The sequence below is a fragment of the Mercenaria mercenaria genome, chromosome 13 (genome assembly GCF_021730395.1).
Source record: "Mercenaria mercenaria strain notata chromosome 13, MADL_Memer_1, whole genome shotgun sequence".
Taxonomy (NCBI): domain Eukaryota; kingdom Metazoa; phylum Mollusca; class Bivalvia; order Venerida; family Veneridae; genus Mercenaria; species Mercenaria mercenaria.
This window is the reverse complement of record NC_069373.1, coordinates 26,996,713-27,011,810: the sequence shown is the minus strand read 5'-3', so window position 1 is coordinate 27,011,810 and position 15,098 is coordinate 26,996,713. Positions and strand designations below refer to the sequence as shown.

Genomic DNA, 15,098 nt, shown 5'->3' with positions numbered 1-15,098 from the left:
GACCCCCAGGGCAGTGCCTCTTTTCACCCCAGGGGCATAACTTAAACATTTTGGTAGAGGACCACTAGGCAATGCAACATACCAAATATCAAAAACCTAGGCCTTGCAGTTTCAGGTGGGGCGAAAACATGAAAAAAGATATTTGTCTTGTTTTCGAGTTGGTGTGGCGAAAACAGGAAAACTTGACAAATAAGGTATTTGTCATGTTTTAGTGTTGGCGCCCCCGCCATAATGAAAACTCGACATAAATTCATGTCGGTGCCCTCTAAATGTCGATTTTTCACGTAAAATGTGTCGTGCTTTCACCCCGCCAACATGAACTCAACAAATTAAGTATTTGTCGAGTTTTCGCCCGGCCAACTCGCCGACACAAAATGGCAGAAATCAGCCACCATATTGTACTGATAATAATTACAAGGTTTGATAGAAATCTGGCAGACTACAGACGAATGGCCCAAATTACGGACCGGAATCCAGTACTAGTATCTGTGAGTTAAGACATTTAGGAGGTGATGCTGTGTGAAACAAATGTAAGCAGAAGAGAAATGGCTGACAGATGCCAGACATTGGGTAATGGGAAAGCCCACTTTAAGGAAGTAAAAGCATTAGAGCCTGAGCATGTGGATGATAATAAAGAACATAATACGATAATACTGCACATATATCTCAACGCTATATAGTCAGTATGCCAAATGCCAATTAGCTACCTAACCCAAAATTGGAGTATGCACAAAATATTTTTACATGAAACGGTCCTACAACATGTACATTCAAAGAAACTGGATGATGCAACTTTGTCATCATTGAGCATTTTGAAATATTCAAAATGGCCACCAAAATTCAAAAATAGACTTATCTCCTAAATTATAGAAGATTTGGACAATATTATTAATGTATATATTATTTTTGTTGCTAGAGGTAACAACATAAACATTAAGTGTATATTTTAAAGAAGAAAATCATTTGAAAAATCCAAAATGGCTGTCAAAATGGAAAAATCCCTTTATTTTGCATTAGACACTAAATGTGCAGGTGTTCCTACTGTATATAATTATTTCTAATAATTGAATGTTAATACATGTAACACATTAAATGTTTCTTTAGTAATTTTATAACAAAGAGGTGGATAAAATGGATGTTCTTATTCAAAAGCATTACAATTTGAACACAAAACATATATAATAAGGTGGTATGATTTATGGTCAGTTTGCTACAAATAACAGTAAGGATACACTCAAGGACTTTAAAACGCTCAATCTACACATTTGTAAAATTTGATTCAAGAAGATAATCGTCACACATATGTGTAACAGATAAAGGTAAAATGATTGAAATTTGTCTGTGCTAAACAAAGCGTGACTACTGTTCTTGAAGCTCATATTCGGATAAGTATTATTCGGATTATCGGTTGTCGTCGCTGGCTAGGAATAGCAAATAACTGTCTGTCTTTACATTGTTAAAAGATAAACAAATTGACCATTTTGTCCAATGATAAAAGGGTAAATTTATTTTTCACGTTGCAACACGCCAAAGTAGGTGACGTTGACGTAATGAAAAAACGTTAACATGGTGGTTTTAAACAAGAAATCCTAAAGCCGCAGCTAATCCACTATAATTATGGTGACTGACTCTCCCATACCGATATAAGTGGTCGGTGATTGATATTTTCGATTTACAGCATTTCAATAAGTTTTGAAAAATGCCTTTAAATAAAAGCCAGGAAATATTGATGGAAACGTTGCTTATGAGCTTAGTATCGACGCCAACATGTAATAACATTTAATTTTTATAAATGCATGGTGTGAATTTTGTATAAGGTGAGATAGTGCACAAGCTACACATGCATAGGTGGCATAGGCAACAATGGTCACAGAAGGTACCACAATATCAAATCAGATATTTGAATGATTAATAATAGGCAAATACAAAACTACTTGAAAACATCTTGCAAGAATGAAATAACTGCCATATATGAATGAGCGTTTATAAACTCTTTGAGGGTTTATCAAGTGTAATCATAATGTTACTGTATTAAATTAACTTAATATCCTTTTGCTGTCTTAATATTAGAACATTTTCATTCAAATACATTATATCCAGTTTGATGTTCCAAAAAGCCTTTGGATGACTGACATGTATAGCACTTCAGCTTTCGAAGTCTCTGCCAGAATCACTACATCAACATCTGCATTACTGAATGTTTCACCAATAGCCTTTGTGCATCTATATTGAGAGGTTCAGGTTCTATGGCAGTTACGGAATATTGTGCAGCGAGGTAAGCTACAGAACAATACCAACGGGATGTTGCAAATGGTTATTCTGATGCACACTTACAACAGAAAAGGGGGAGGAATGTTGCCTTCCGGGATTGTCGTCGGTACAAGCCTCTAAGAGTTTTGATCCTTGCTCCATCAAAAGTGATGGCATCAAAATATGAAGGGTCTAGGTCCAAAGCACCCCTCCATATGCGTGCCTGTATGTGTGCTCTTTTGACATTCTCATAGAAAGAGTCTGATGTAGGTGAGATAATTGTAGTCTGAGCATCATTTGGATGGTTTTATTTCCCATATCCCATACCCAAAGATAATATCTGATATACTTTCAGCTCATTTCTAACCCTAACAGGCTGCAATGAAACATCTTCTTCAAACTGCATTGACATATCCATTTTTGTTCAGATTGAACTCTTTTGTCAGCTGTTTGGCAACAGCTTCTTAGCTTGGATACATTATTGCATCCAGACAGACAGGACATGAGCAGCTGAATTGTGTATGTACCTTACATGTTGCTGCGAATTCCTCTATCGTCCACTGAGCACCTGTTCCTTCCATCAGTATTAGTATTCTGCTTCCTGCATCCTGTGTTTGTCAGGACCGTATGTTATGTCTGTGATTGTGTCATGGTATTCAGTTTAACCTGCAAGCTTAAGTCACAAGTTGACAAACACAGGCTCCTTAAAGATATATTTTATTAAATGGGAGTTTTCATTGATAATGTAAAGAAGCTGATATCATAATTCATAACAGTTGGTGTGTGTGCAGAATTTGTGACAGTGACATGTGATGACACATTCAGATTTGTTTTGACGATGCACTTTTATGTTTTGTTGGTGCACGTTTATGTACTCAAGTTGTCAAGCTCTCTGCTGATGGAGGGAACTGTGCTCAGCAGACAATACTGAAGCAATATGCAAGACTGTAAGGATGCGTGGTATGGAAACCGAGAACCAGCAAGGTTTTTTAACCATGCTGTCCCGAGGGTTAGGAAATCACCTGCCTTACTTAGGCAGTCATGTGAGATCATTTTTCTTGCCTGCTGTTGATACTACTGCAACCTTTCCAAAGATATTATACATTAAAATTGCTCAGACACTAGGACATCATAATACGATGTCCAATTATGACGTCAGTATGCGTATATATTCTCCAGCCTGTCTTTCCCCACGTGGTGGCAAGGAACGTTCAGTTATTACATTCCAGCTATAAGCATATCGTACCCTGTATGGATGCAATATGTTGCGAAACTATGTTAGCCGGAAATGCAACCATTGTCAAACATGTGAAATGAGGATGTATTCTAGACAAACGGGATATGATCAAGGTATTTTGAGAAGGTATAAGTTTTTTGCCCCTGTTACGAAATGAAAAGGACTAAAAGGCTGCCCGATATAAGGAATGATTATTTGGACATGAAAAATGAGAAACAAAATTGCTCAAACAACAATCGTTACCACCTACAATGAGAATGATAAGAGCACACATGCAGACATGCATATGATGGAGTGGTTCGGACCCTGACACCCTTTAAATTCTGATGCTATCTGGAGCAAGGATACAACTATTAAGAGGCCTGTACCAACAACAATCCTTGAAGTCACCCCCACACAGGCACCAGCATTGTCTTAAAGTTTATCCTTTCTGGATCAGAACAAGCATTTGCAACATCCCGTTTCATTCTGCAGCTCACCTCGCCTGTACATTAAAATTGTAGCTGACAAAAAAATGGCGAAGGATGTACATGGAATACTGCAGATGATGATTCTAGTGATTCTGACGGAAAGTACAAAAACTTTACAAATATATAAATGCCAATTAATTGTTCAATAGCTCTTTGGAAAGACATGCACAATATATAATATATAGATAACAGTGTACTTTTTGAACATACACAGTAAATTTTATTCGGTAACATTGAAATGACACTTGATATATCATTGCTGGCATTTATAGCAAATTGTTTGCAAATCATAGCTACTTCTTATATACATTTTATGCTTTTAAATAAGACTATTCATTTTATCCATCTCTTTGATATAAAATTACTGAAGAAACATTTAAACTGTTCTAAACATTTCTAATTATTAGAAGTACCCATATACGGTCAAATATATCTGCACATTTAGAGTGTTAATGTAATATTTAGGGATTTTCCGTTTTTGGTGGCCATTTTGGATTTTTCAGATAAATTTCATCTTTGAATTATACCTTTGATGTTTATCATGTGTTACATCTAGCAATAGAAATTATATATACATTGCAATCCCATCCTAATCTCCTGTAATTTAGGATATATGACGTTTTTGCATTTTTAGAGGCCATCTTGAATATTTCAAAATGCTCAAAGAAGACAAAGGTGCATCATTCAGTTTCTATGAAGTTACATGTTGTAGAACCTTTCAATGGAAAAATATTTTGTGCATACTCCAACTTTGGGTTTTTTGGTCGGCATACTGACTAATATACCTACCTCCTGGCACAACAGGGTGAGGTAATGGTTGTGCTGCGTGTTTCAATGAGTGTGCAAGAAATGAATCCCTTTCTTTCACAAAGACTTCACTAAGACCAGGAAACTCCCCAGTCATTTCTTTCAACATTTCTTCCAGTAGGTCTTTCTGCTTACACTTTTCTACATCCTCTTTACTAAAACAAGCATCAACAAGTATGCGTTAATATAAGAACTGTCAAATAAAACAAAGATGGCCCTAGGTCGCTCACCTAAGAAACACACCATAACAGTGTAAAACATGTTTGACCTAGTGATTTCATGGAAACAAATATTCTGACCAATTTTCATTAAGACTGGACCAAAAAATTGGTCTGTTGTGATAAAACAAGCATTTTTTTAGATTATGATATGACCTAGTTTTTGACCCTAGATGACCCATGTTCAAACTCGACCTAGATTTTATCAAGGCAATCATTCTGACCAAAATTCATGAAGATCAATTGAAAAATACAGCCTCTATCACATACACAAGTTTTTTCTTTGATTTGACCAAGTGACATGGTTTTTGACCTCAGATGACCCATATTAAAATTCGACCTAGATTTCATTAAGGCAATCATCCTGATCAAATTTCATAAACATCAATTGAAAAAAACAGTCTCTGTCGCATGCACAAGATTTTTCTTTAATTTGACCTAGTGACCTAGTTTTTGACCTCAGATAACCCAAATTCAAACTCGACCTAGATTTCATCAAGGCAATCACTCTGACCAAATTTCATGAAGATCAATTGAAAACTACATCCTCTATTGCATACACAATGTTTTTCTTCGATTTGACCTAGTGACCTAGTTTTTGACCCCAGATGACCCATTTTCGAACTCGGCCTAGATTTTATCTCGGTAATCATTCTGGCTAAATTTTATGAAGATCAGTTGAAAAATACAGCCTCTATCGCATACACAAGGTTTTTCCTTGATTTGACCTAGTGACCTAGTTTTTGATCCCAGATGACCCATTTTCGAACTCGGCCTAGATTTCATCAAGGTAATCATTCTGACCAAAATTCATGAAGATCAATTGAAAAATATCGCCTCTATCGCATACACAAGGTTTTTCTTTGATTTGACCTAGTGACCTAGTTTTTGACCCGAGATGACCCATTTTCGAACTCAGCCTAGATTTCATCAAGGAAATCATTCTGACCAATATTCATGAAGATCAATTGAAAAATACAGCCTCTATCGCATACACAAGGTTTTTCTTTGATTTGACCTAGTGACCTAGTTTTTGACCCGAGATGACCCATTTTCGAACTCGGCCTAGATTTCATCAAGGTTATCATTCTGACCAATATTCATGAAGAATAATTGAAAAATGCAGCCTCTATCGCATACACAAGGTTTTTCTTTGATTTGACTTAGTGACCTAGTTTTTGACAAATCACAACAATTTGAACAACCTTGGTAGATGGTCACAAAAGGACCATTTGTGTAAAATTATTCTAAAATCGGGCCTGCAGTTTCACACAAGAAGATTTTTAAAGTTTCCACTTTATACATATAGGAAAAAGTGACCATGCACTCAGGTGGCCATGTTTTTTGACAAAGCAAAATAATTTGAACAATCTTGGTAGAGGGTCACACAAGGACCATTTGTGTAAAATTATTCTAAAATCGGGCAAGAAGTTTCACACAAGAAGATTTTTAAAGTTTCCACTATATACATGTAGGGAAAAGTGACCACGCCCTCTGGCGGCCATGTTTTTTGACGAATCGGTATAATTTGAACAATCTTGGTAGAGGGTGACATAAGGACCATTTGTGTAAAATTATTCTAAAACCGGGCAAGCAGTTTCATACAAGAAGATTTTTGAAGTTTCAACTATATACATACAGTCTAACCTTTACTAACGGTCACCTCTGATCAGCGGTCACCTCTGTTCAGCGGTCATTTTATGATGCCCCAGACGGATTTTCCTCTATTTCATCACTTTATTCAGCGGTCACCTCCCGTCTGTGGCCAGCGGCCACCAAAATTGCCTCCCGACCGCCGTATTTGACCCCTTTCAGCGGCCATGTTTCTTCCAAAACCAATTATCTTTAGGCGACAATCGCCGAAGATACCCAATTTCTTGAGAAACACGTGATTGCTAAGTTTCGAATGACTTCACCACAAGAACGACAAAATGACATGAGCTTCTCAATTAAAACTGATAACCAAAGGTGTGAACCTCTTTTCGTTAGATCAAATGGCCAGTAATTATCAGCAATTAGCGTGTCATCTTGTGTCAATTTTGTTGTTCACAGTTTGATCTTGGTTAAAGATAATACTCGATATCTAATAAGTAGCACAATGCTCCAGAGTTTTAGAAAAAAACAGTGTAAGTTAAGCGTTCATAATTAATCCATTTTATTTCAAAATAATAATTAAAAGTAATCAATAAATTGCTTGTTTTATACCCTTTCCATTGATCAAAAAAATATTGATATCATTTGTGTTTTAAGAAAGTTTAAGCCATTAGAAAAACATCACTGTTTACAAAAAACATGGACGCTCGGCGTCTGCCCACCCGACCTTTGTCTTATCAGTTCTAAAAATAGAAAATACAACGGATTTGTATACAAACACGATCTCTCCTATATTGTGATTTTTTATATTTCTTTCATCAAAATACTATTAAATCTATACGAAATTTCTCGTGTTTGAAAGAAAAATAAAGCACTCGATCTTTTACTGAACGTAACGGCAACCGTAGATTTAAGCGTAAACAGTAAGCGCGGGGAGTAGCTTCCCTTACCAAAATGGCGAAAATTACAAACTTGTTTTAAGTTGGAAAATTGTCAGTAACAATTTTGTTGTAAAAAAAACAAAACAAAAAAAAAAAACAACAACACGCCGGAGTTTTAGATTACTCAGAAGACCATTCGTATTGCGAAGGCAAATTCACGTCAATGTATCCTGGTAAAGTAATAATAGAAAACCGAAAAAAATGACCCTAAAGACTAAACTGGTCGGAAGTCTGAAAAATACATATACTGGCTGCACCTCTGATCAGCGGTCACCTGGCTTAAGTGGCCAAATTGTCTGCTTCCCTTGGCTGGCTGCTTAAGACAGGTTAGACTGTATAGGGAAAAGTGACCACGCCCTCTAGCAGCCATGTTTTTTGACGAATCGGTATAATTTGAATAATCTTGGTAGTGGGTGACATAAGGACCATTTGTGTGAAATTATTTCAAAATGGGACCATCGGTTTAGGAGGAGATGTCGTTTGAAGTTTTTTCTATTTTTAGTTGTGGCAGCCCCTATGTGCAACCAAGTGGAACCGTTTGAACAACTTTGGAACATCATGGCCAAGTTTCATCAAAATCCATTCAGTGGTTTTGGAGATGTCGTTTAAACAAAAATGTTGACGATGGACGGACGACTTGACGGACGCCGGACACAGCGTGATCACAATAGCTCAACATGAGCACTTTGTGTTCAGGTGAGCTAAAAGGACGACTTTCTTAACCTAAACTTCTGTATATAGGCAACTTTTTTCTTTAAACATGATTATTTTTACTTACGAAAAGGGTGGTAATAAAAATATAAAAAGTAAAGATTTTGTTTAGAAATATTATGTACAATTAAATGTTAATGATAACTTTTCTGTAACATCTAAAGTCCCCATTGAATCGTACTTTAATTTTACGAATAGACAAAAATATCAAAGTCCACTTTTTTTCAACCTACACTTCTGTATATAACTCTTGCATTTTTTTTTTTACTTCAGGCCAAAATTAATATTAGGTTTGTTTGCTGTCTCCCGACCACTGAGCTCCCAATTATTTTAGTGGCCTACAGAGCAGAATAATTTTTTTTATAAGTTCCGATCAGCTGCAGAACCTTAACTCAATGACAAAGCAGCACTTTGAATTAACACCAGAACGTCTATCACTTTCAATTAACCCTCAAATTTCTATCAATGGCCGACAATTACATTAGTCTGTGTGTTGCATCACAAGGTGTGAAAAATATATTATATATTTAATTGACTATTGATTGCTGCATTGACAAGCTTACAAAATTAGGTTTATGTTGCTGACGAGTGCAAAAGCGAATTTTCAAAGCGCAAAATACCATACTTACGTCAGACCCTTATAATATTATTCTAGATGAAAATGTTGTTTTTGCACATACATTTCAATAGTTATGTTGCAAGTGAGAACCTATCTTTTATAGAAAGAGTCGTAAACAAGAAAGAACTATTCATGTGCACAAAGTCGTCTGCTGCATATTGCTGTCCATTCTAAAGAAAAAAAAACAACGTATTGAACCACAAAAATATATATATAAACAAGAGCACCACCTTGCAGGTGCAGATGCTCATCTGATTTTTTTGTCTCTGGATAATAGAAATATTGTCTTACCCATGATTTTCTAAGTCCAAAAGGGGCCATAATTCTTGCAAAAAGCAAGGCAGAGTTATGGTACTTGCTGTGCATAGTCAGCTTTTAAAGGTGAATAACTGCTCAAAGTTTTAAAGCAAAAGCTTTGACTGTTAAGAAGAAAAGTTGACCTAAACATAAAACTTAACCAAACAAGAAGGTCATTGACCCTAAAGCGCTCACCTGTGTACAAGGCTTCAAGTGTGTTTGTATAAGTACAGAGTTGGGTTTCTTCGATGATAGCCTACATTATATACATGTCACACACACTTTTGAACCTAGGGCAATAATTTGAACAATTACGGTAGACATTACAAATCTGATACCACACACCCAATATCAAGGCTCTAGCTATTATTGATTCAGAGAAGAAAAGTGACCATGCCCCCTGGCAGCCATGTTTTTTGATGAATCAGAATAATTTGAAAATTCTTGGTAGAGGGTCACACAACAACCATTTGTGTAAAATTATTCTAAAATCGGGCTAGCAGTTTCAAACAAGAAGATTTTTAAAGTTTCCACTATATACATATAGGGAAGTGTGACCACGCCCTCTGGCAGCCATGTTTTTTGATGAATCGGAATAATCTGAAAATTCTTGGTAGAGGGTCACACAAGAACCATTTGTGTAAAATATTTCTAAAATCTGGCTAGCAGTTTCAAACAAGAAGATTTTTAAAGTTTCCACTATATACATATAGGGAAAAGTGACCAAGCCCTCTGGCAGCCATGTTTTTTGACGAATCAAAATAATTTGAACAATCTTGGTAGAGGGTCACACAAGGACCATTTGTGTAAAATTACTCTAAAATCGGGCCAGCAGTTTCACACAAGAAGATTTTTAAAGTTTCCGCTATATACATATAGGGAAAAGTGACCACGCCCTCTGGCGGCCATGTTTTTTGATGAATCAAAATAATTTGAACAATCTTGGTAGAGGTTCACACAAGGACCTTTTGTGTCAAAATTATTCTAAAATCGGGCCATCAGTTTCACACAAGAAGATTTTTAAAGTTTCCTCTATATACATATAGGGAAAAGTGACCACGCCCTCTGGCGGCTACGTTTTTTGACGAATCAGTATAATTTGAAACATCTTGGTAGAAGGTGACATAAGGACCATTTGTGTGAAATTATTTCAAAATGGGACCATCGGTTTTGAAGGAGATGTCGTTTGAAGATTTTTCTAGTTTTAGCTCTGGCGGCCCCTATGTGCAAACAAGCGGAACTGTTTGAACAACTTTAAAAGAGGACCATCAAAGGAACATCCATGCCAAGTGTCATCAAAATCCATTCAGTGATTATGGAGGAGATGTCTTTTAAACACAATTGTTGATGACGTACGACTTGACGGACGGATGCACGGCGGACTCAGCGTGGTCACAATACCTCACCATGAGCACTTTGTGCTCAGGTCAGCTAAAAATCTGATATTTTCGAAGTCCAAAAGGGGCCATAATTCTTGCAAAAAGCAGGATTGAGTTATGTTTCTTGCTGTATAGATGGTGAACAAGTGTTGCAAGTTTTAAAGCAATAGCTTTGATAGTTTAGGAGAAAAGCTGACCTAAACACAAAACTTAACCAAGAAATCGGATTTTCCAAGTCCAAAAGGGGCAATAATTCTCGCAAAAAGCAGGATGGAGTTATGTTTATTGCTGTACAGAGTCAGCTTTTGATGGTGAACAAGTGTTGCAAGTTTCAAAGCAATAGCTTTGATAGTTTAGGAGAAAAGTTGACCTAAAAGTAAAACTTAACCAAGAAATCTGACATTTTCTTAGTCCAAAAGGGGCCATAATTCTTGCAAAAAGCAGGATAGAGTTATGTTTCTTGCTGTACAGAGTCAGCTTTTGATGGTGAACAAGTGTTGCAAGTTTTTAAGCAATAGCTTTGAGTTATTTCCCTTGATTTAATGAAAAATGCCCAAAAATGTCCATCCACAGCCATTTCTCAGTAACTATCATGTAGAATTTCATAAAACTTGAAATAAACATGCACCAACATACTTCGATGATGCCTGTATAATTTTTTTTTTTAATTGGTCAATTTTCTTTAGAGTTACTGCCCTTTAATTGTTTAAAAATCTACAGATTTGTACATAATAAACCAACCAAATGGTAGAATTTCATTAAATGTCTTTCATTCTTTTCCATGAACATTTATTATAAACATGTGAAGTTGTGTACCCACACCTGGTCACCACCTTGCCTTGGTCACAAAAAAAAAAAGAGATAATTTTTCATTCCTTTTTATTTTTTTTTTCAAACCTTCCATGAATATTTATCAACATGCAAAGTTGTACCATTCCCCTACCTCACTCCTCCACCCAGTCATGCCCACCACCCCTAGCATGCATCACTCCCCCCCCCACCCCCATTTTTTTTTTCCAGTTTATATTTTCCATCAACATTTATAATCAACATATGATGTTTTGTACCCTCACCCAGTCACCCCTCCCCCCCCCCTCTCCCAACCAAAAAATAGCATTCATTTTCTGTTAAACTGATTTTGACTAATGGAATTATTTGCCTCTTAGTAACATCCTTAACTTTTGGCCGGATATACAGTTTTGCCGTTCCTCACCACAAACCATACATGTGATACGTCCCGGATTGTCCGGGATTGTCCCGGAAATTACATACTCGTCCCGGTGTCCCGGACAGTCTTAAAATGTCCCGGAAAAATAAAAATACAGGAACAAATGAAAACAATCCCCCAAAAAACTTGTTTTTGTCTATAATTTGTTAAATTTTACACAATAAACAGTCCCCGTTGTCACATTGTTTATTCCTTATCACTTTATGCCCTCGAGCGGGCGAGCGGGACACGTGTTGATTAAGCCTGCTTTGATCACGCGACGATCTTTTGATGACACTGATTAAGTTACAGTCAGTTATTATGATGACCCTGGTATTTGGGGGGCGGGGGGGGGGGTCACTTATATAGGAGATTTTCTTTGCCTTTAAGAACTGACAGGATTATGCAATCAATAACTGTTTTATGATAGTTAAATTAGTCGTAAATCACTTTGTTTTTAGCACGTTGGCGGTAAAGGTACATGTAGCCTTTATGGAAGAGATTATTGAAAACGGTCGATTAAACGATAATTATTTTAAAAGGTAATTATTTAAGATCTAGATCGATTGTCACACATATTTTAAATTAAAATGCTGAATGCCTTTGCCGACCGACCCATGAAAATTGACCAGACTCCAAATATTTTATATTGTCGATTTTATCTACAAGATTTATTTTATTCCTTTAAGGATTCATTTAATTATTAGATAAATGTTTAAGCTTTAGAATGATACCAAATTAGCAAGAATCTATATCACGATGACCAGGTTGATTCTTCGTATATAGTAAGTCTCCTAATTCTGTTCACCTCGGGAACGCAATAAATTCACGTGCCGAACTATAGATGTATTACCCGTATACATGTATTTACCTCCCTTAGAAAGCTAGACGACATTTGCCGCAAATTAATACAAGCGAGTGAACAATGTTTAGTCTCGGGAAACTACATGTATATTATGATATTTTTGCATGAAACAGATGAATACCAATGTCACGGTGTATGTCCCGGACAAAAGGTAAAAATCCCGGAAATTTTAACTCAGAATCCCAGAAACGTTCTGAAAAATTATGGCATGTATGCCACAAACCCTTATGGTGGGGGATATCAATTCATCAAATTTGCTTGTTCAAATTATTTTGAATCATCAAAAAACATGGCTGCCAGAGGGCGTGGTCACTTTTCCCTATATGTATATAGTGGAAACTTTAAAAATCTTCTTGAGTAAAAACTGCTTGCCGGATTTTAAAATAATTTTACACATATGGTCCTTGTGTGATCTTCTACAAATAGTGTGCAAATTTTTCTGATTCGTCAAAAAAAATGGCTGCCAGAGGGCGTGGTCACTGTTCATCAACAATTTCTTTAAACAATATCTCCTCCAAAACTACGGAATGGGTTTTAATGAAACTTTACACAAATGATCTCTTGGTAGACCTCTTTCAATGTTGTTCAAATGGTTTCAGTTTATTGAACATATGATTCTTTTTGGTTAAAAGTAGGTTACCTATCAGACTTTAAAGAGCTTTGATATTTGGCATTTGAGGGTTTGACTCTCTACCATACTTGTCCAAATTATTACCCTAATGTAAAAAGAAATGGCCAGGCCCCTGTGTCTGACATGTACTTACTATAGGCTTTAATATGAGAAACTTTGAAAATCTTCTTCTCTGAATCAATAAGGACTAGGGCTTAATTTTTGGCATGTGATATCAGATTTTTAATTTCTACCATAATTATTCAAATTACTGCCCTAGGTTCAAAAATGTGTGTGAAATGTAATATGTATAAGTAAATAATGAAATACTATATGTATAAGCTAACATAGAAGAAACCTAACTCTGTACTAATACAAAAACACTTGAAGCCTTGAACACAGGTGAGTGCTTTAGGGTCAATGACCCTCTTGTTTTCTCAATAAGTTTACAAGTTAAACTTGGATGGTGGCAGCAGAGTAAATGTAGTTTTGTCAAGTCAACAATGACCAAGGAAAACAGTTACAATAGCACATCATTCATGAAGACATTATGAAGTTTGAAAATATCTGGAAATCTAAAATAGGTGAATGCTTTCCAATGCCAATATCTGTATTTTAAAGATTTAATTTTATTTTATTTTTAAATTGGTAAGGAAAAATAAATAAATATATAATGAAATCTTTTATCATATTAATAGGCCGGTTATTCTGAATGTCAACGTTAAACTAATTCCAACAGAAACTTTCTTATGATAAATATGTTCTTTGATATGAAGTGAAACACTAAAAAAAAGTCCTCAAAAATCGGGCGACAGGGTTTTCAGATACAACGTCGGAAAGTTTATGTTTTGTTCGTTTTCTGACGATGTTCATTACCATACACCATATCGCTCGTTTTCCTACTTCCGGTTCTGACGTAAACAAAGCGTCTGCAAAGTTTACTGTGAAAGAGTTACATTATCCGTTTATTTAACCACCAAGACGAATATATTTCAAAGGATTGGTAAATATACGTTTATTTGCAACAATAAATACAACATTTACGCCACTATGACTTTTTAAAGAGGCGAAAATAAGCAAGGTCTTTTAATGTTTTATGTTTTCGCGATTTGTTTACTAGAGGCTAATACACTTTATTATGTCCAGTATTGGCCACATATGCTTTAGTACAGTAAACATACGTATTTATATCTATAATCGTAATGAAAAAAACAGGTATTTATGAAAAAAAAATAATAGAAAAATACGTTGCCTAATAAGGAATATAACCAAAAAATAAATCTAAGGAAGCGTTTTTGGGTCATAAATTTAAAAATGGAAAAACTCTGCAAATAGGCTATTGCGTTTATTTTTGACTGAAAGTAATGAATATATATTATTATTATTCGAAATAATATTTGTTTTTCGTTAAATTGATTAAGAAAAGATATTATGATTCATTGTAAAGTTTTAATTGTAGTGAATTGTAACATAGTAAACCCATTTATTTCTATTTAAAACGAAAAAAGTAAATTTATTTTATTTATTTTTTGTCAATTTCATGAAATATGGAATGCGTAGCATGATTAATTATATTTGAAACACTGTTAAAGAGAAGCTGATGAAACAGATGTACATTATCTTTGATTACTGCTGCTTACTGCTTTTTCTGGCGATGAGCATGAAGTAAGACCATAATGATTTTGAAATTTTATAAGTTATATCTGAACGGCATTCATGAAACTTTAGTTTCGAAAAAAAGAATAATGATTTCGTTTTTATTTCAAACCAGGTAACTATTGCAACGGAAGTCTGTTCACATCAATGCGATATGTACACTAGATGTCTCGATTTGTTTTTGTCATTATAAAGTATTAACGAAGTACGCTGTGATATATTAAAGAACTCTCCATAT

At 35.4% G+C, this 15,098-nt stretch overlaps 1 protein-coding gene across 9 annotated transcripts in view; it reads right to left on the bottom strand.

Annotated features, from left to right (window-relative positions):
• Positions 1 to 15,098, bottom strand: part of LOC123529252 (traB domain-containing protein-like) — a 210,904-nt gene that overhangs the window by 29,388 nt on the left and 166,418 nt on the right. For 7 of the 9 annotated variants that reach the window (XR_008366702.1, XR_008366703.1, XM_053521372.1 and 4 more), the window contains one exon: positions 4,747 to 4,919. The exons of the other annotated variants lie outside the window; for them this stretch is intronic. Coding sequence is in view for 5 of the 7 variants with exons in the window: in XM_053521372.1 (XP_053377347.1) it covers positions 4,747 to 4,919 (173 nt within the window). In the remaining 2 variants the exon portion in view is untranslated. The remainder of the gene's footprint in view (positions 1 to 4,746; positions 4,920 to 15,098) is intronic. 9 annotated transcript variants of the gene reach the window in all.